The sequence below is a fragment of the Amphimedon queenslandica genome, unplaced genomic scaffold (genome assembly GCF_000090795.2).
Source record: "Amphimedon queenslandica unplaced genomic scaffold, v1.1 AMPQUscaffold_13140, whole genome shotgun sequence".
In the NCBI taxonomy this organism is placed as follows: Eukaryota; Metazoa; Porifera; class Demospongiae; order Haplosclerida; family Niphatidae; genus Amphimedon; species Amphimedon queenslandica.
Genome location: NW_003546624.1, coordinates 41174 through 63006, shown reverse-complemented (window position 1 = coordinate 63006; position 21833 = coordinate 41174). Strand labels below are relative to the sequence as shown.

At 38.0% G+C, this 21833-nt stretch overlaps 4 protein-coding genes across 5 annotated transcripts in view; 1 reads left to right on the top strand and 3 right to left on the bottom strand.

Moving 5' to 3' along the window:
• The window catches only part of LOC100638271 (DNA polymerase zeta catalytic subunit-like), an 11514-nt gene extending 8065 nt beyond the window's left edge, over positions 1-3449 (bottom strand). The window contains 9 exon segments of the mRNA XM_020000893.1: positions 316-621; positions 812-913; positions 977-1071; positions 1125-1209; positions 1275-1380; positions 1742-1823; positions 2408-2482; positions 2869-2976; positions 3084-3449. Of these exon segments, the coding sequence (XP_019856452.1) occupies positions 316-621; positions 812-913; positions 977-1071; positions 1125-1209; positions 1275-1380; positions 1742-1823; positions 2408-2482; positions 2869-2976; positions 3084-3370 (1246 nt within the window). The 5' untranslated portion in view covers positions 3371-3449.
• LOC100638142 (protein no-on-transient A-like) lies at positions 3434-5588 on the top strand. The gene is made up of 7 exons (XM_020000892.1): positions 3434-3578; positions 3668-3729; positions 3779-4254; positions 4389-4566; positions 4675-4761; positions 5055-5205; positions 5404-5588. Exons 1-7 carry the CDS (start codon positions 3476-3478, stop codon positions 5511-5513), a joined length of 1167 nt encoding a protein of 388 aa, XP_019856451.1. The 5' UTR covers positions 3434-3475; the 3' UTR covers positions 5514-5588.
• Positions 5526-11940, bottom strand: LOC100638015 (insulin receptor substrate 1-like). Of its 2 annotated transcripts, none has more exons than XM_003389128.3 (5): positions 11753-11940; positions 10780-10872; positions 10218-10662; positions 8448-8748; positions 5526-6978 (listed from the first exon to the last, which is right to left on the bottom strand). In XM_003389128.3, the coding sequence occupies exons 1-5, from the start codon at positions 11804-11806 to the stop codon at positions 5898-5900; spliced, it is 1974 nt and encodes a 657-aa protein (XP_003389176.1). In that variant the 5' UTR covers positions 11807-11940; the 3' UTR covers positions 5526-5897. The 2 variants fall into 2 exon arrangements, with proteins under 2 accessions (XP_003389176.1, XP_019856449.1); XM_020000890.1 differs by lacking the exon at positions 11753-11940 and adding an exon at positions 11156-11715.
• Positions 11941-12083: 143 nt separating this feature from the next.
• LOC105314011 (vacuolar protein sorting-associated protein 9A-like) lies at positions 12084-21693 on the bottom strand. Its single transcript, XM_020000891.1, has 15 exons — positions 21596-21693; positions 21384-21548; positions 21179-21264; positions 21047-21110; positions 20629-20699; positions 18245-18282; positions 18041-18124; positions 17436-17471; positions 17291-17366; positions 16415-16481; positions 15725-15795; positions 14953-15077; positions 14510-14792; positions 14321-14364; positions 12084-13241 (listed from the first exon to the last, which is right to left on the bottom strand). Exons 1-15 carry the CDS (start codon positions 21638-21640, stop codon positions 13186-13188), a joined length of 1311 nt encoding a protein of 436 aa, XP_019856450.1. The 5' UTR covers positions 21641-21693; the 3' UTR covers positions 12084-13185.
• Positions 21694-21833: the final 140 nt, after the last annotated feature.

Here is a 21833-nt window from a genome sequence, read left to right as displayed (position 1 = left end):
TTTGATCTTGTTGCCTCAAGTTGAGCAGTGGTCAACTTGAGGCCACAAAGATCAAACCAACCAAAAAGTTGCATGCAATAATGTTGCCTAGTGTATGATAGCCTTTAAGGACAACATCAGGTCAACACTATCAGTCCTTAAACACATGTACAATGTAGGTTAGTACCATACCAATAATTATTGGAGCATTACAAAATGTCAAGGTGTCCTTTTATCATGAAGATTACATTATATAACTAGAACTACATGTACTAAAATTTTGCAAGGCAGGCTTGCAAAACTTTGCAAGTTTGTCACTAAAATTTATAAACTCACTTGACAAAGATGATAATTTCTTCTTTAGTCTCAAACTGGACTCTATCACGTCTTCATCCACCACTACAGGGTGATCTCCAGTGGGCGTGTCAACGGGCGGGGTCTCAGAACGGTATGGTGACAGCAATGAAGGGCTACATGTAGGTTCTCTCTGAGAGAAATGAAACTCGGGCTCACGCGACTGAGAGAGGGAGGAGAGGGGCGGAGGAGAGAGAGGAGTGGCTTTGATTGTCTTTGATTCGATGATTTCTGATAAAAGTGTTCTGTGTCTTTCTTCAGCAGGATGGACAAGATTACAGGAGCGATCTAAGGAGGGAGAGAGAGAGGGAGAGGGAGAGAGAGGGGGAGGGAAAGGGAGAGAGAGAGAGGGGGAAGGGAAAGGGAGAGAGAGAGAGAGAGAGAGAGGGGGGTAGGGGAGAGAGAGAGAAAGAGAGAGGGAGGGAGGGGGGAGGAAGGAAGGGGAGAAAGAATGAAGGAAAAAGGTGAGAGGTCTAACCAGGTGAAGGTGGTGGTGAAAGATGATCAGTAATTGAGTGGCTCTCTCTTCTTATCCTCTCCTCATCCCACAAAGACAGTAACCCTGGAAACCCACCGCTTTCTAAATAAAAATTAACATAATATTTTTAACATTTAAATTATTTTAATTAATTTATTATCTCACTTTGTTTCAGTTCTTCCCTATTCAATATGTCTGTCACTACAACATCTCCTTCCAACTTACATGCACTCACTTTTGACTCGTACAGCAACATGTCACTGGTTAATTAACCATTATTAATAACTAACACTAATAACCCCACAAATCAAACCTGGCTAATTTTTCCAGCTGCCAAACTCGTTTACTTGGAGATATCAACTGGTTAGAACCAGAGAATGAAACAGGAGAAGGACTGCCTATAAAAAAAAGAAATATATTAGTTTATAAACAGAATGATAAGAATGGCAGTTTTATTATTAACTTATCACTTCATTGTTCTCCTCTTCCTCTCCATCTCCTCCCACCCTGAACATCACTTTACTGGAGTGAAGATAGTTCATGCCATAAAGATTATGATCAATCATAAACTATCAACAAAAAACAGCAACTAGTCAAAACTTAAAACTATAATGTCCACGTACATGTACATGTATAGTACATTCTCAAATAGTAACTCAGGCTTCTGCTTCCTATCTTTAATTTATACAGGCTCATATATTGGAACTGGCTTTTATTTAAGAGTGTTTTTTATTTGAGGATAAATTATGGTATACCATAAACTATCAACAAAAAACAGTAGATGGTCAAAACTTAAAACTATAATGTACATGTACATGTACAGAAACTCAGGCTTCTGCTTTCTATCTTTTAATTATACAAACTCATATATTGGAGTAGGCTTTTATTTGAGAATAAATTATGGTATACCTCCCTCTCTAATTCACTTACTTGTAGTATGAATGGTATGTGTGACTCATGAGGCTGCAGTGGTATTCTCATTATAGCACCCACTATTAGCAGATCAGCCAACCTACAGTACATGTATATACATGTAAATACATGTACATATAAATCTATTTTGTAAAAGCTTAGTACATGTAGTAAAATGCATACAATGAATGTAATAATAAAAATGATAATAAATAATAATAATAATCAGCCAGTCTATATAAGTACAAAAACAATCTACCAATTAACACACTTCCTGATAAATATAATTACATGTCTCAGGTGGTGCCTTATTTAATTACTACACTCCAGGAGGTGCTTGTTTAAAGAGCTAGGTGCATAGAAAAGTATGCAATACACCTGTAAACAATGGGACCTTCTAATTACAATATTGCACCTCTCAAAAATAATTATCTTGACCAGGAGGTGCACTTAATAGAAAGTTTATTATTGTGAAGCCAAGTAGAGGTGCAATATTTAGGAGGGTCTGCTAATTGGGGCAGTACAGCAGTAGGGAGGGTATTTTACAGAATACTGTAGGTAATGAAATACTAGTAATAGCACAAAGAGTCACAAATATTAATGCATACATATACTGTTAATGCATTTATTTATTTATTTTTTAATATTCATGTCTCTCTTTTTTCCATCTCTCTCTCCTCTTACCTCTTAATGTGTCTTGGGTTATAGAGATATATCTTCAAGTAGACACACTCTGATGCATGATAGCCATAAAAGGGCCTAAAAGTAGAAAAAGTTATGTACATGTACATATACAGTACACATGTGTGTGGTAATAATTCAAGATTTAGTGCTTAGAATTGATGCTTTATACATAGTATAAAATATAATAAAATGAGATATCTCTTTTAGCCATTTTTGATAAAATACCCTGTACTATAAATCTACATGGTCTTTGCTTTGGAGAGATTTTTGAGCAACTTCATAAATTCGTAAAAAATCAAACTTTGATCAAAATTAGCTCATACTTCATAAGATGTATATGCATCAGAAAAAAATTATAAAAATTGCAAAAACACTCTACAAATAGATTTGTATGTATACTATGCTCTTAGGCAAAGGATTGATTTGTATTTTGTTTATAATTTTAAAAATTAAACACTTACTTTCCTCTGACTACTGATATCTTAAAAACGTGAGACTCTTTCTTTGAAGCTGCTCCCAGTGACACCTGCAGGGCATGATTAATACTCTCTGCAAATAACTTTAGATATCTAAAAAAAAATTAAAAATTAAATTAAAATTAAATTAAAATTCAATGCAAAAATTAAAAATTTAATTAAAAATTATTTTAATTATAATTTCAGCCCTCCTATATTACCTTTCTGATGGTTTTTCCTCTAGTGACGGAACAAAGAGGTAAGGGAAGGCTCCATGGACGTGTAGGCAAGTCTTCTGACCGGCAGGAGTGGATCCAAAAACTCGCACCACAGGAACACTTTTAATTGGCTCTCCCGAAAAATCAGAGTAACAGACATCAAGACCAGATAATGGAGCCCCCTGATAGCTGTCTATGTCCACAATACGGATACTAAAGGCTGCCTCCAGCGAGGACGAAGGAGAAGGAGAGCTAAAAGTGTCCACATTGCAAACATTATTTTTCGCCATTTAAATGGGTGTGGTCTTAATAAATTTGTCATGTGGCGTCACAAAATTAAAAATTTTTTATTTGGATAAAAAATAATTTCGAGGTACCACCATTCTAATTTCTAAATGGCAAAGCAGAGAGAAGTATGCAAGTTCTATCTTCAGGACAGATGCCATTATGGGGCCAATTGCCGGTTCCTCCATCCACCAAAGAATCAGCAACAATTTGGTACAAAATTAAATAATTATATATATATTAAAATTCAATTTTAAATATTGCATGATAGATATATAATGTTTTAATTTTATACATACCAGGCTATGGGCACTCATCAAATACTGGTAGATTCGATAATGGAAGAAACTGGGGAGATAGACCGGTAATATTTATTTAAAAAGTAGCGTAATTAATAACGTGTTCATCATTAGGTAGGAAGAGGAGGTAACCCTTACGCCCACGTCCAGCAACAAAATTATAGAGGGAGAGGAGGAGGTGGTGGGTGGGGCCAAAGAGGAGGAGGTGGTGGGTGGAGTCAAAGAGGAGATGGGTGGAGCCAACGCAGTGAAAACTGGTCGGGCGGCAATAACTGGAGAGGAGGAGGAGGAGGAGGGAATTGGCACAATCATGAGAATTGGAGAGGAAGAGGAAGAGGGAACTGGTCAGGGACAAGTCATAGAGGAGGTTCGGGAGCAAATTGGTTTAGTAATAATGAAGGGAGAGGAGGAGGAGGAGGAGGAGGAGGGGGGAACTGGTCAAACCCTAGGACTGGAGGGAATTTGAAGAGTACTAGCTGGTTTGATGGTCCTAGTACGAGACATGAAAGACGAGTGAGCTGGGAGGATGAGGTTAATAATATGGTGATAGAAGTAACCAGCACAGAACCAACATCAGCTAATCAAATAGTGTAGGTACATGTGGATTTGATTTAACTATGTACATTCTCTTGATCTCCCTCTCCCTCTCTCTCTCTCCCTCTCCCTCCCTCCCTCTTTCTCCCTCTCTCTCTCTCCCTCCACCCTCTCTCTCTTTCCCACACAGTGCTGCTATTAAAGAGGATCTGTCTAATTGGGAGAAAGGGTCAATGTGGCCTCTTTCTTGTTATTCTCCTGCTCCTTCAGGAGTGTGTCCTAATCTTACTAACATGGAGGATCACTCAATGGAAGAGATTAGGTATCTGGCTTATGAAGCACAGGCTAATGGGACTTTACAGCAATATGTGAGGAGAGAGAGGGGGAGAGAGAGAGGGGGGGAGAGAGAGAGGGGGAGAGAGAGAGGGAGAGGGGGAGTGATGTGTCTAAGTAAAGCTCCATTATTGTCTGTTTAGATAGATAATGTAAGAAAAGAGTATGAAAAACAGCAAAGGTTATTCCAGCAGTACCAATCAACCACAACTGATGAAATAATCCATTTTGTAAGTGAATAAAATTAACAATGAAATAGAAAGAAATACATATGTGACTCACACCACAATTATGCTCACACACACACACTCACTCACAAGTTAATCTATTGGCTGTCAGAAGGTGGTAAATTTTACTTAATTGACACATTATTGGTTGCACCTAAAGCTACCAACACCTTCCTTTCCTGTCCTCCTCCTCTCTCTCTCTCCCTCCCACTCTCTCTCTCTCCCTCCCTCCCTCTCCTCTCTCCCTCTCTCTCTCCCTCCCTCCTTCTCTCCTTCTCCCCCCTCTCTCTCTCAAGGTCACAGGATCAAGGCCATATACGACCCCAGCTAGTGTAAGAACTGGTTCTCATTCTTCGTTAGTTGGGGCTGGTACCAATGGTCTAGTAACTCCTGTCAAAGACCTCTTTGGCGTAAAAGAAACAAAACAAAACTCCACTCATTCATCAGGTGACGATAATGGATATGATTTTATCATCCAGTCATTATAATGTATCCGCACAAAGTTTAAATATTTCATGGATTGTTGGCTCGCATTGCGGACATCGTAATAATAGTACACAAGTGTATCCTGCAAGTTTAACATAATTGTGACATCATGTTAATTTGTTCTTATTGCATCATGTGACACATTCTTTGTTTGTATAGATTCGACTACAACGCAGCAGATTAGTGATACAGATTTAAAAGCATTTCAAGCCGACAGATTTGTGGGTGGAGCCATTCCAGAAACCCCACCTCCAACCAATCTCTGTTAATTATTAACACCATTATTATTATATAATTATTGTTGTAATTTAAAATAATATTAGTTGTACACACAAGGATAATGAGAGGGAATCAAGAATAAGAGAGAGAGAGAGGGGAAGAGATAAATAATAATAAATTATAATAAATAATTGTACCGATAATTAATAGTGATGGAGGTTATTTTAATAATAGAAGAGTAATATTTAGGAGATAGACAGATAAGATTAAACATGTGGAGGATAGAACAGTCAAGTTCAATAAATAAGGATAACGTTCGTTAATAATAAGACCATTAACTCTTAACCTCATTTATATACTCTTGCAGTTGATGACAATCAGTGTCAGTGTCTCACTTATTTTAATGCATTAAACTGTAATAGCCAACCACCTCATCATGGAGTTGCTATGATTTCAGGAGAAGGACTGTCTCTATTGCCAATGTAAGCCATTCGTACGTTGTGCGACTGAGGAGAAACGCTTTTAAGTCTTGGTCCAAAAACGACAGGTTCTCTGTGAGTCCGTCCAGTTCCACTCGACGGAGAATGTCTAGACGCTAGTTCCTGTCTTACTTGTGTAATGTTCTCGTATGACGGCGTGTAGTATGTGAAAGACTCGCTCTCTATGTCTCTCGTAAGTGGGAAATTCTCGTAGTCGGACCTGTCCTCATTAATCGGTTGTAGGGACTGGCTGGATTGTTGATATGGAGGAGAAGGCGTGTGTACCTCTCCAGATATTCTTAACTGTGCTAGAGCCGATTCTGGTCCATTTATTGAAGCCGGTTGCATCTTAACATATTGGTCTCTTGGGTCTTCGTATGCTCCTCCTCCATATTTAATTTCTCCTTGACTGTGTCTCGGGTGGATCATTCTCTCGTAGTCCCCTGATCGTTGTGACGGGTGACAAGTAGCAGTCGAGTGACTTCTGTGTAGCTGTCGAGAGGGCATGGAGGGTACCGAATAGTGACGAGTGTTAAAGTGAGGATGGTGACTCCCTCCATCATGTTCCACAAAAGACCTCTCATCTGGGAAACTATCATTGGGAGATACTTCAGGTTCCAGCGGAAACTGTTCATCGGTAAATGACTCTGAGTTTATCGAGTCTCTGTAGGAACTTGAGCTACGTCTACTGGAGTCCATCTCTGAGGTGTTCTCGTACGGGTAGTGGGCAGAGATGGTACGGGGGGCCGAGCGACGGGACTTAATCCGGTTCGGGTGAGAGTCAAAGTCTATCGGAGGAGGATTGGAGTTAGAGGAGAAGGGGGAGGAGGGGTGACCGGAATCAGAGCTTGGCTGTGACTCTATGCTTAGCTGTCTCTGTGGAGTGTTGATGCTTGGGCTACGCTGTAGGGAGGACTGGGAGCCACGTTTGTGATAGGAGGGAGGGAACCCGCTGTCAAAGGAGGCACGCCCTGGCTCTGGGGGCGGAGGCTGTGCTGTAATGGGTACTGCCCTTCCATCTCCTTTGAATAAAAACCTAATGAAAGAGAGAGAGAGAGAGAATGTAATAGCTAGTGTAGATGGACTTATAAACTTTCATCAAAAGATGAAATGGATTACAAATTGACAGGTTACAGGTTCATGTACATTCAATAGGACAATATGTACACTCAATGCCTCCCCAGAGGTTACACTAATTCAATGAGGGAACACTGTCCACACATAAACTGACAAAGAGGAAATCTCAGACCAACAACAAAATAGAGAGGAGAGAGAGAGAGAGGAAAGAGGAACATGAAACTCAAAATTAAACCTTATAGTAAACTGAGATACATGTATCATGAAAGTAATGCATTTGCTAACAAAGAAGACAAAAGATCTAATTGTGGCAATAAGAAATAAAAAAAGAAATACTAGACACTTCATTTCTCCCATATCATGCTCTAGTACTATCATCAGACCACTTTGGTGAAGTTCCAGTGATTCAGGAAACAGTACAGTTTACTCTATTTGGTTAAGAGATCTGGCCCACACTCAAGCACTATACAGGCCTGCATGTGATGGGCATGTGCACAAGTTGTGGTAAGATGTGTGCTAATTGCATGTGGAGGGATTGAAAACTAAAATCAAAATTGAATTTAAGTAAAATGTGTATTGCATAATATAGGCTCATCATAGAACAGGTGTCAAAACTATATAAGGCAAAAATATAAATATAAAGTTGAGAGAGCTTGTAATTGTAATTGATGTACAGGTGTATAGTGGCTATGCAGAGAGCAAAGGAATATTAACTAAAGGAATATGAGGTCTCTCTCTCTGATCCATTTCCTAAAATGGTGCAAAAAGCTTTCACAATTTATTGTATAAACTGCAACACTGATTAATAATACACCTATATACTACAAACACTGCAGGCAATATAAGCTGCAAATATCATGTGACCATAAATGAGGACACAGTTTAAACTAGCTCCATTATTCACCCTTGCTCTTTAGACAGTACATTCTTGAGCTACAGTAACAGTTTACCCAGAAAGGACGCAGTACAAATTAGAGCTCTCCTTCTTTGTGTGGCAAGGAATGTCAAGCATGAGGAACAAGGGTTGGAATAATAGTGTGGGAGGGTCCACAGCCCCAAGAGAGGATGTATAAGATGTACAGTGTATACAAACATGTAATTCACACAAGGATATCTCTTAACTATTTTACATATATACAGTGTAACAGCATACCCAATATTCTAAATAGCCTCTACATAATAAGAACATGATTCTGTATCATTACAATGCACGTTACACAACTAGTGGCTAGACCAACACAATACAGTGTATGCTAGAGTGATACAGGACGGGTGACTAATGAAAGGTTCAGTGATAAAGCATAACAAATAGCGAGGTACAGGGAGTCTAGACAGAATATGAATGAGAAGGTGGAATCACATGCTCAATGTTAGCTCGTCACATGATCACCAGCCACTAATCACATATTGTCATTACTGTATACTTACATGTGTAGTGTTTCTCGTAGGGCTGCTGTCTCTTTGGGTCCGACGTACATCCACACTAGCCCTGGCCCGCCCCGACATCTCCGCCCGATCTCGATGAAGACCATGTTGCCTAGGCAGCCAGTTCGTCTCATCTTGTCCCGGTCCCAGGTGACGATGGGGGTGTGGTCGGCGGCACTTATGATCGATAGTTGGCCTGGTTGAGTCTCAGAGACCCTGCTCTTGAGAGTCAGTATGTGTAGGCCGAGGACGTGAACACGTGAGCCAACCTCCTCCGGTAGTATGTAGACTGCCCACACCGAGTCTATAGGGAGAGGGGAAAAGAGGAAGTGAGTTAGACACATTAAATTAGCTCCATAAAGAGTGCAAATGAAGGTACAATGAACTCATTGTGTTGTCATAAACCATAATAATAATAATGATAATGATCATCATCGTCGTAACTGAAAGTGGGTGGACAATACAAGTGTGTCTATAGCAATACAAATATTATTATTATTGTTATCAATGCTAGTATATTATTATTATTATTATTATTATTATATTGCATGCAATAGTAATTACATGGAGTAGATTAGATAGACACAAATACTAAGAAATGGAACAAAAGGAGGAAATGATGAATGCCAATGGCATCGCATGAATGCATAATAAGCTCCAGAATATTATCATATGGAAATATATTTCTAAGAGGATTAGTCCATAACAGCCAACCACCTATACAAACTTCAACAGAATTACAATGTATAAAGGACTCAGGGCATATAAATTACATTATTACACACACATCACTGGCTATGGGTTTCTCAGAAGAGTTACTATAGTCGTGGATATGTTAAAATAATTTTTTCGATAGTTGGTTTGAGGCGACTCTCATGTGGAGAGGAGAGTTATGATGAATGAAGCCAGACACTGAGCTCATGTGACCCACAGGCTACGAGACAATTTATTACAATAAAAGAAACAGCTAGAATAATATGCACTATGATACACTATCCACAAATACATGTATATGCATAACTTCCATAGCAATATACATGTAGTATGAACTATTGATAGTTTATTTAGGCAAGGGAGAGAGAAAGATAGGAAAGAGAATGCACTAGATTATTTAATAAGGAAGAAGAAGGTAGGGGTTATTCAATATTTAAAAAGTGTACTTATTTGAGAATCAGGAAGATACATGGCAATGAGGACAATAACTAAATGGACAACACCCTTCCTAATGCATTATACATATACTCAACAGGAAATAGCATTAATCATTGAGTCTGAGCTGTATTACAGTACATAGCACACAGGTGGCTCCGATTCTAGCTTGTCACACAGCTGCAATAGGAAGCAAAGGCCCCACACATACACAACATGTACATGTGTCAAAGGGACAATAACAGGAGGATTATTATCAAAAAACTGTAAATAAACAATGTTGATGTAATAATATGCCATGCATCACTACATATACAGGGAACTATATTCAGTACCACTTCCTACAATGACATAAAGGGAAACTGGAAGGAATAGTAATAAGGGAGTTACTTGATGTAATTCACATGTTACATGTACACAATAGGAGGTGATACATGTAGGTGGAATTAGCAAACATGATAATTTGGTCTATGAATCAAATTAATGTAACAATAGTCCTTTAGAGGTAGACATGATCCTCACACATGCCAAGCACACATACACCATTCTCAAAGCATACTCTAGCAATCACCAATCAACACCTTTATCAGTCTATGGCTATCTTATAGTACTACATGCACTCACCAGCATTATAGTCCCTGGCGTTAAGTTTTGATTTATATCCCTCCCTGATTGGGTTGACAGCCGGCTCCTCTGGTATCGGCGAATAAGGAAACATGATGAGGAGTCCTAGCCTCTTCAACCACTGGCGTTGGTCTTCGGGACTTTCGGCAAATAGCTCGTAGACCTCTCCGGTCTTTGTGAGGATTTGGAACGGCCAGAGGGTCGTGTGAGAGTTCATGGGTGGAGACGCTGCCATGAAAGAGTTCTTGGGGGAATGAGTTGATGGTGAGCAGCTGAGGGACGTGCAGGGAGAACCTCCTTGGACCCCTGGCTGGGCCAGCTCAGTTAGCATCACCACTTTCTTGGGTTTTTGATATATCTTGAAAGCTTCTTCAAATATTTCAATCTGGCCTGATGCCTTGCCATCATGAGAAGCAGAATAGACTATGATTTCTGCTGGTTGTAACTAAGAGAAGAGTAGGAGAGAGAGAGATAGGATAAACAATATCTATCTAATTGCTGTTAATTTGCCAAGTGTCAAAATTGCAAGCACAACACTAGCTCCCTGTAAACCACTCCTTACCTTAGAAGTCTTGGTTCTTCTTAAACCTAGCCTTCCGCGTAGTACTTCCCTTCCTCTGCTCATCTTGTTGCTATCGCTTTTACTCCGAGAATTCTGCAAAGGAGAGGAAATCTTGTTAGAGTTATTGTGCATGAACGAGGAAGGTGGAGGTGACGAATAGGAGCGCGCGGGTGGTGCTGCTGCAGGCAGCACGGGTCCCATTTGAGCCACGAGAGCCATGATTGAAAGTGTCTTGCTTACTACAGTGTTATCTTTACGATAGACTCTATCTCTGGCTCTGCGGTCTTTTTATCTTGGCTGTTATAGCCCGCGGTTTAGGCACGTGATGAATATACGCATGCGCAAGATTGCAAAGATAACTGCAGGAGCAGCTTACCTGCAAAGTTCTTTGTAGTATGCTGAGATTAAACTAGATCTGCTTTTGGCTCTTCCAGTTCTTTACCTGTTCTGCTTACTTCTCGGCCTTGTTTGACGACAAGGAAAAAGAATTTGCTTTAATTACTGTACTAGACAGGGTGGAGCCCGCCAAAATATTCCCGGGCAATTATTGCGCATGCGCAGAAGAGAACAGAAACTAAAAGCAAGAGTGATGCGTGGGTGTGTGAGCATTCTTGTGGTTAAGACTATGTAAACAAAGAAGCTACTGCTCTGCTCCTCTTTCACATTCTCCTACTTGCTTTCTCTTTGACAGGGAGGGCAAATGGAAGCTACATAAGCTTTTTTTGAGTAACCATGTACGTACAGAATGCATCTAAAGCTTAAGAGCTTCAAAGAGAAGCTATGCTACCGAGCTGAGCTAAAACTGGCTATAGTAACAACAGATTATGATACTCTTGGCAGTCCTTTGATTTTCATTAGTAGAGTGTGTGTGTATATACTACTCATGTGGTCTGGCATTAGAAAAAAAGCATCGTAAACAACACTAGCACAAACAACACAAATCTCTCTCTCTCTCTCTCTTTCTTGAACTTACAGAGTCCAAAGAATTTCTTGATTCCTTTGATCCAAAAAGTTTAGAAAAAGACATGCCAGGGAAAGTAGCAGGTTAAGATGAGTACTGCTGGAAAAACAGGAGCTCCTCTCCTTCCACTGCCTCCCGTTGACTGAGAACGACTGAGAAGCAAGAGCGGAAAGGAAAGCAGCTATATAATAACACAGTGATGGCTGTAGAATGCTATCAAACAGGTTTGGAGAGAAATTAAACTGCAAAAATGATGAATATCCGCCTATTTATGTACCGCGTGACGAGTAGAACTAGTGGTACCACTACCAAATAGAACAGAGGGTATTTTGCACTTGCAGACTGAAACTGAATAGAGATGAGAAACACTGACAGAGTATCAAGCCCTCGCAAATCACTTGGAAATCCCGCCCGAGCACGAAACTGCGGTATCAATAGCAAACCACAGAATATAATTAAAATAATTTGCTGGAGCTCAAGCTATGAATATTTTCAGGAAAGGAAGTAAATGATTAGTCTTTAGAGAAATGTCACATAATGGCTCACACCATCAAATAAAGCCTCAAGGCCTGGATTAAATAGAGAGCCGATAGGCCAGCGATAAATATTATGACGCAATATTGTTGCTAGCTGCCAATATCTAAGACTATACAAAACATGTTGACTGTTTGTGCACGTATTAACGGACCAACAAAAAAAATATTTATTAGCTCTCGCTAATATATCTCAGCAAAAGGAAGAGGAAGGAGGACGAAAGAAGGTTGAAAGGAAGAGAGAAGGTGCAGTGCTAATGAATTAAAATATAACAACTGTGTTTGCTCAGTCAGGACTTTTGCATTGTGCCCTGATGATAATGAATATCCACAATCCAGGATATGCATGGTTGGAGATATAATACAGTTAAAATAATAAACATTACGATTCCTGGAAACTGATATTACTTTCTCTCTATATATACAACCCCTTTCCCCACTGAGCTTTCCTTTCCCAAAATCTTACCCCTCTCCTCACTGTAATGGAGCACTTAATTGTACCAAATCCACAAAAATATGACCTTATAGAAAATCAATGACCACAGGTATGCTGTAGATCCACAGTTGTAACATACACAATTCTTCTCATTCATGTGAGGTTTGGTATAAAGATTGTACCACATTCCTTGCATAGCTTTCTTGTAGTTTGCACTCTTGTTTCTTCCTGTGTGATATGTCATTAATGGATACCATATTAGGTCAAAAATCAGTGACCATTACAAGATAATGCTCTATACCACAGAGACACAGACAAGACGCAGTGAGAGAAATTAATAATAATTTAATAATTATTATTGATAGGTACAAATATAAATAATTATAAGCTGGGATATATTTCATAAAAATAAAAATAATAATAATAATAATAATAATAAGAGATAAAAGGTTACCGTATTTAGTTTTGTTTATAAATTAAGACGGTCTCTCTTCTTTCAACCCCTCTAATCTACTCCCTAATGTCTTATAACCTGTGACACAATTAGAAAAAACTAAAATTAATACTTGCCAGTGAGTATATAAATAACAAAAAATCACTGGAGTCACACAGCAACTGGACACAAGACAAGCAAAACAATAAAATGGAGGGAAATGTATCAACCATGGACCAGAGACACAGGTGCAGGCTACATGTCATTGTAATGTAACAGGGTGACTAACAATAGACAGAAATAAAAGAGAAGGAACCAGCTGGTCATGAACTAGAGAGAGAGAGGGAGGGAGGGAGGGAGGGAGAGAGGGAGGGAAAGAGAGAGGGAGGGAGAGAGGGAGGGAGGGAGGGAGAGAGTGAGGAAGGTAGAGAGACACAAGTCTGTGTCGCTTAAAAGACTTATCACCAGAATCTGCTAAACCCGACCAAAGGACTGTTAATGTATAAACCAGCTTGATAACATTCCCCTTAAACCTTATAAGGAAGAAATAGCGGAGAACCTTTCAGAGCTTGCATGGTGCAAATTTATGATACATGGGCTACTGGACCAAGCTCAATGACAAACAATTACTAGTACACAAGAAACAATGGAAGGCAGAGATGTCACATGTGGGTATAAGAGATATATGAGAAGCTAGGCTTTTACAAGAGGAGAAAAGTAGCTTAGTATTAAATGGACATAAGAAAGAGAGTGAGAGAGAAGAGATGATGGAGAAATGGAAAGTATAATGCACTAGGATAAACAAACATAGCTCTAGGTTCAACAACACTAATATACAGAGGAGCAGCTGTGTATACATAACTGTGTACATGTACATGTACACTGTTTACACATACTTGCATGTACTACATGTACATGTACATTTACATTGTCATTAGAGAGAGAGAATGATAAAAATGAGAGGGAGAGCAATCAGTCCTAGTTTACTCAAATGTATCAAACTAACAGAGAGTGCTGTCCCAACTTACTTCCTAAATTAGCAATAATCATGACCATGTGTTTAGATAAGCATGGATGGATTAACATTATTAACAATAATACATGGACAATTACTGTATGATTACTCATACATGGGGCCCACTAATCTTTTGTGTATCACCAATCACCATGGGACTTACAATTATGAAGCTCTTTCAGCTCACTCACAGTCATGTCCTCAAATCTGTAGCAAAGAGAAAGAAGGAGAGGATAGATAAATAAAATATACATGTACATGTACATGGATATGTAATTTGTATGATACATGAGAAAAACATGTACATGTACATGTACACATGTATTTGATTATTAATTATTTCTTCTATTACTTCTTTTGTAGCAGTTTGGGCAGTAAGCAGTCACTAATGGTGGCCATTAGTAGTTGCCCACGAGAGATGGAGCTTCCCTCCATCTTATCTGAAGTTGCTGTATCCACCATTTCCTTTACCTCCTCCTCCTCCTCCTCCTCCTCTCCTTCTCTCTCCTCCTCATCCTCAAAGTTCTCAGACTGTGGGAACCCAATGGAGTCGTTGATGGTCGGCAAGCGAGGACCTTTACTCTCATCTAGTTCCTTCTCTTCCTCTTGCAGAGGGCTAAGGACCTCATCCCTTTCTGAAATTTCAAAATGTAACTTGATCATAATCATTAATTACATGTATCATTTTGATTAAAATTTTGTCAGTGAGCATTGAGCTTATGTGCACACAAAATTGTCTATGCATTTCCAAGAGTATGTGATATTAAGGTTTAGTACTCAATGCATTTCTGATACCTTTAAAGGAAGGGTTTGTGGCTGCCAGGTCAACGAGTAGCCTCTCCCAGCCTCCCTGCTCCTTTGAGAACCGGCGAGGAACATCTCTACCATTCTTAATCTTGTCTTCAGCCTCTGACATCCCTCTGTGAGGAAGAGAGAGGGAGAGGAGGGATAGAGAGAAGAATGAGTAAAGTCAAAAGAAAGTAGTAGAGGGTATTTAGGGAGTATTTTGTATATGACATGTGAGGTTGATATATAGTCCATTATATCTCAGTTATTATAAAAGACTGGCAAATTGCATATGGTTTATAAATGACCAAAGACAGTTATCATTAGCCCAATACACTACATGCACAAATGAGGGAGTAGCCAGAATCCTGGCTATAAGAAGAATGCAAGCACCAATAAAGTACATGTAGTACATATTATATATGACCACACACATACCAAGAATGTTCAGCTAGTATATATAAGGCAAGCTCACACATAAAAACACACACACAATCACATTGCTGATGTACTGCTAAATATACATACCAGTAGGTATAACTTATTACATGTAAATGAAGGAACTGCTCCAGTATACAATAATAATGTACATAATAACATCATAACAATGTACATATACAAACTACAGCTCAATTAGAAATACAGAACTAGAGTACTATTAAGATTATGTACTACATAATACTATACTGTAGTACACATCCACTAGTGGCCAGTGGGTCTTCAAGGAAAGGATGTACTAAACATGTGCTAAGCATGTGCCTAACATTCAATGGCTATGTACCTTTTGAATTCCTCCTCAGTGATAGAGAGAGAGGTATGGTCCAGCGTGCTTATAAACATTACACCACTTTCCTGTGAGAGAAACAAGGGATGAAAACAAGGAGAGAGGGAGAGGAAAGAAAGAAGGAGATGTAATGGTTTAGGGTTTCTCTTGGTTTGTGGTTAAACTCTATGATAACAGCAAAATGGCTTCACTGTACAAATAAACATATAAATATTAGTATGATAATACAATTAAAATAATTAATTAAATGCATGTAGTAAGTACATGCAGCTGGAACTGAAGAGGTCTGGAGTCTGGATGTACATGTACATGAACCTATTAGCTAGCAATGAATGATGAGAGGGTATGTCACATGAGAGAGACTGACACCAGGCCAATCATGTATCGGGTTACATTTGCTATCAAACTCTCCCAACACATAATAATACACACTCATAGGGACCCATGAATAGACTCATTAATACAATGAATGAGCTTGTACCACACACACATATACACAATATAATAAAGACAGGTGGGTGGGCCACAGCCACACACACACACCCCCAAAATACATGTACATAGTGCAGCTGGTCTGCATGTGCATGCCGCAATATGGGATACATGTACATGTACATGTAGTATGAGAAAAGGGGGAGAGAAGGAGGAGAGGAGATAGAGAGAGAGCATATGTATATTTTGACTTACCACTTGTGTCAGGTAATAAGCTTCTTCACTGGTCATTGAGGTTGGCCTTCTAAATCTTCTAATATACCTGTAGAAACAGTTAGGTGAGTCCTGGTCAGGAACCACAACCACAAGCTTAATTGGGTCTGGCCATAAATCACACCTCAAATCACACCTCTAACCCCACAAGTTGTGATATTAAATCACACCTCAAATCACACCTCTAACCCCACAAGTTGTGAGAGGGAAAATGAAGTTGTACTTATTGCACAATAAGCTATAGTCACAATAAGCTATAGTCACAATAGCCCCACCTAAAGCTATGAAGCAACTCCTATAATCTAATGGAGTCGAGTTACATTGCATGTAATAAGGGCGAGAGGAGAAAAGAATGTAAACTTTCTCCAAGTATGAACAAACTGATAATTACATGTACTTTCACTCCGAAGCCTCCAATTTATGAAACAATTGGGTTGATTTCTCCTCCTCCCTCCCCCCTCTCTCTTTCTCTCTCTCTCTCTCCCTCTATTCCTCTCAATACAGGAATTAGTTTACTTTTAGAGTCTCTCATATGCAGACAGGCTAAATGGAGCCTATTATTGTAGCAATTAGTAAGTGTCATTGACAACCAGCAGTGTCAGACAGTAGCCACAATGATGGCTTTATTAACAAATAAGAACCAATCACTGATGTACATGTACAAACACACACAAACTATCATAATTGAATAAACAATAGGACTCATTGTGTGTAGCATAATGGCTCATTTGTAATAGAAATAATCATCACATGAAATTAGTATCAGCTAGTGGCAACTATAGTCTGTAGTATCTCAGTTGTATAGGAAATCACATACTACATGTATGGACTGTTCTCTCTCTCTCTCTCTGTTCTTACCTTAGGTTTGAATGGATGTGCTTTGGGGATGTAAGGAGAATTAGGTAAATGATATAAGGAAGGAAATCATCAGCTCCTGCACAATAAAAATAATAAATAAATAAATAAATAAATTACATTGATTACATGTAATTAATAGGCTCACCTGTTCCACCATCACTTGTGGAATATTTCAACAAATCTTAAAATTACAAAAAAAGAGGAGAAAAATACAAAAACAAAACGAAATAGAGTGATACTGTTAAGGAGGAAACACGATAAGAAAAACAAACAAACTGAAATGAATACACACACACATACACAAGTATTGTGCACTGTATTACATACTGAATGCCCCAATATAAAAACTCATACTTACACTGTACATTATAACATAAATAATAATAATAATAATACACTAGCTGCTAATATATTGATAACAACAACACAACCAGTGAGTAAAAATAATCATGTGATCTCATGACCTTATGAACTGCTCCATCATGCTCTATCATGCCACCAAGAGGTCACCATATAAAGTCAATACACATGGGGCCATCATATACACTCTGCTATAATATAAATAAATATTTGTGTCATGACAATCACAACAACAAGGTGGTAGTTGTTTGCCTATAACATAAACATAAGGTTGATAGGAGATGATGTCATCTCTAATGGTAACTATAATTAATAACAAACAGTTGCTATGTTTAGTAACAAGGGTAGGACCTCCGTTACTATATTTAGTTACACAAGCATTGAGGATACTGATGACGATCTTGACTGCATTAATGATGCATGCCAGCTTCTCTCTTGGGGATTTTAACAAATCTTCCTCAAGCCTGCTAAACTCTGGAATGAAAAATGAAAAAAAGATAATCATCTCTCTCCCTTTCTCCCTCTCCCCCTCCTCCCTCCCTCTCTCCCTCCCTCTCTCTCACTCCCTCCCTCTCTCTCTCTATTACACTGTACCTTGTGCAGCCATCTCAAAAGCGATCTGATTATATTTCCTAATAAAGAAAATGAAAATAAGAACGTGGACATAAACAAAAAACAGGATACAATGTACATCATGTACATGCAGTAATGTACATGTTAAATTACAGCTACAATTGTATATGTAAATTCCAATTACTGTTTCCCCGTTTCCAAAAATAAGCAAAGAATCATCATCACAAAGCTGAAGTAAGTGTATTTTGTTTGTGTTTGCCTAGTACTTAGTTCTAAAATGGTTGGTGGAGTGTGTGTGTGTGTTGTTCTAGACGCTATTGTGATATTTATAAAAGGATCCATTGTATTTAAGTCATAACAGATTAGGAGAGAGAGAGGGATGAGAGGGTTTAGACATAAACAGGAAATGTGAGAGCTTATTTTCAAATTCAATTTGATAATCACTAATTAAAGAGGCAGTAAACAATTATGAAAAATTAATTAATCATAATTTATGGAATAAATGTACATGCAGACATGTAATTATTACAAATACTACAATTACTATTAAATTTTATTTTAATAATAATTCTTACTGCTAACTAGTTGATATGAATCACTACTAGGAGTAAAGCGCTACTCAATGTAAATCTGTTCTGACTCTATCTCTCCATCTTTCTTTCTCTCCCTCCCTCCCTCCTTCTCTCTCTCTCCCTCCCTCCCTCCCTCCTCCTCTCTCTATCTCTCCCTCCTTCTCTCCCTCTCTCTTTCTCTCTCCCTCCTTCTCTCCCTCTCTCTTTCTCTCTCCCTCTCTCTTTCTCTCTCTCTTTCTCTCTCCCTCCTTCTCTCCCTCTCTCTCTCTTCCCTCTCTCTTGAGTCTTGACCACAAACAAAGTGTTTGTTTCAAAACTGAAGCCAGACCAAGTTGACATACATTCCTTTATATAGACAAAACCACAACTCATGATACAGATAAATATTTACAGCCAGTCCTCCATTCTCTACCTCCTCTCATTAACATATCACCATACCCTCCCTTCCATTCTATTTAATAATGAATTTAAATGATAAATACATGTAATTATGGATCAGTGCTAGAGCTTGCAATGCGTGGGGTGAATGAGCTACATAAAATGACAAACGGTGAATCAAAGATAATCAAAATTATTCGATTAAGTCAACAAAATTTTTAGGAAAACTGGCAAAAACTCAAACAACATGATTTAGGAAGCTTTAATTAAAATCAGCCACACAGTCAAACATTTATACATGCATACACGTATATGATTTGTAAGATAAAAATTGAATCCACCAAGTCAGGTTGTTATTATTATTATTGTTATTGTTATTATTGTATTAATGAGGAATAGAAAATGAAAACTAGAGGAGGAGACTTTAAAAGGCTAACAATAACAATGGGAATTGTGATAACATTTTCAGTTAAAAGTTCTCTGAACTCTACCCCTCCCTCTTTCCCCATACAATATCAACTGGTCAAACCAAACAGCGACACGACATCTAACCAAAAATAACTATACATGTACATGTACATGTACTCTAGCTCTTATTTAATTTTAAAGATGGTTCTTTTATTGCTATGGTGTGTATTCAAATGTATATTCAAGACTGCCATGTCAAAAAATGGTAAAAAAATGCGATGAAGGGGAAAAACTTTTTATTACATTTTCTGATACACATTGATGTTCTTATGCTGTGTAGGAAGCTTGAGCCAATTCCGAGTTCAAATTCTGGAGCTATGAGCACTTTTTAAAAAATAGAAAATCTTGAAAAAAGGCATGGACTATAGCCCATGGTTTTTTCCAAAAATTGGCTCCAAAATCACCCCAAATTTTTATTACACTTTCTGATAAACATTGATGTCCTTATGCTGTGTACAAAGTTTGAGCTGATTCCGACATAAAATTCTAAAGTTATGAGCATTTAATTGACATAATGATTGCCATAACATTACACTAATATTTTTAAACGGCTGCATGCTCCTAGTCTGGAGTAAACAACGAAGCAAATGTAATATTAGCTCATGTTTATATTTATAAATAGAAGTTATGACTAACATATGAAGCAATACTCCACGTCACCAGCACAACAGCCAACACAAGTAGCTATAGAGCAAGTGTGTGTAGTGTGTGTGTGTATACATCATGAGTGGATGTTTGCTGACTCATCAGATAGAGGCATGAGTGACACGAGTATATCAACATTGCATCAGAATTATACTCTGTTCTTTATTATTATTTATTATTATTTATTATTATACTCTATTATTATTTATTATTTATTATTACACTCTATTATTTATTATTATTTATTATCATACTCTATTATTTATTATTATTTATTATTATACTCTATTATTTAATTATTTATTATTATTATTTTTTTTTTGTTATTTATTTATTTATTACCTTTTAGGAAGGTCTAAGTGGTCGGGTTGCAGAAATTGAAGTAATCTGACACGATAATAAAAACTCTCATCCTAAAATATACATGTATAAGTACATGTACACATAATATAACATATAAATGTACATGTACATGCACACTCATAGTTGCATATACAGTGTAGCACTTTAATTTGGGGACACTTTATTTTAGAAATACAAATTGCATTTGTCACTTTTAATTTATAAATGCTGTGTACATGTATATTATATCATGCATATTATGTCTATTAATGATTGATGGTTTTAATAATTGGGGATTTTGATCACAAATTGCAGTAGCTAAACTATAGAAGTGCTTCTTACCCTTAAGCCAAAGTAAAGTGCCATACGGTATACATGTATGTACATGTACAATACACATATACATGTATATACTTACATCTTCAGCGTCAGTAGATGTTGGAAGGTAAAACGCAGTGCTATACAGCCTTGTCAAGAGATACCTTTAAAATTTAAAATTAAACAACAAAAAACAGAATAATAATATCCATGAAATAATAATATCAATTACCTTTCCAGTGCCTCCATAGCTTTTTTAATCCCAACCTCATCCTCGTCCCTCCATTGGGAGTGATCCTGAATCACCAAATTAATTTCCTATAGAATTAATAATTAAAAAATAATTCCTTTGACATATTAATTGAAATTAATCTTAGCCACACCCTCTGTTTGTAATAAACTAGTGTCACACCCTCAAATTCAAATCCTTTCCTTACATCTAAGAATCCTTGAAGCTTGGAAGAGAACTGGTCCGGATTGTGCTTTCCCTCCATCTCAGTAAAGGCGTTGATGAATGCTTTGATCCGTCTCACTAGATCGAAACAGCTCGTGTGTCTCATTTTCTCTAGAAAACTCTTTCCCTCGATTACAAAAACCTCCGGCTAGAAAAAGGGAAAGGTTTCCTTGTCTCTCCTTCTCTTTTTCTTACCTCCACCACCTTATTTCTCAAGAAAGAGATCTCCGAAACCTCCATTGCAAATTACAAACTCAGCAATTGCTGACTGGGCAGCCACGCCTATTTTTTAGTATACGGACCAGTATATTTCCGCCAATATTTTTTAACTTTTTGAATCTCGCGCCAAACTTGTGCGCATGCTCAGACAAAATTTCCAATTCCGTATTTTACTCCGCATATTATCCGTACCGCTAATGATATTCACGAGTAT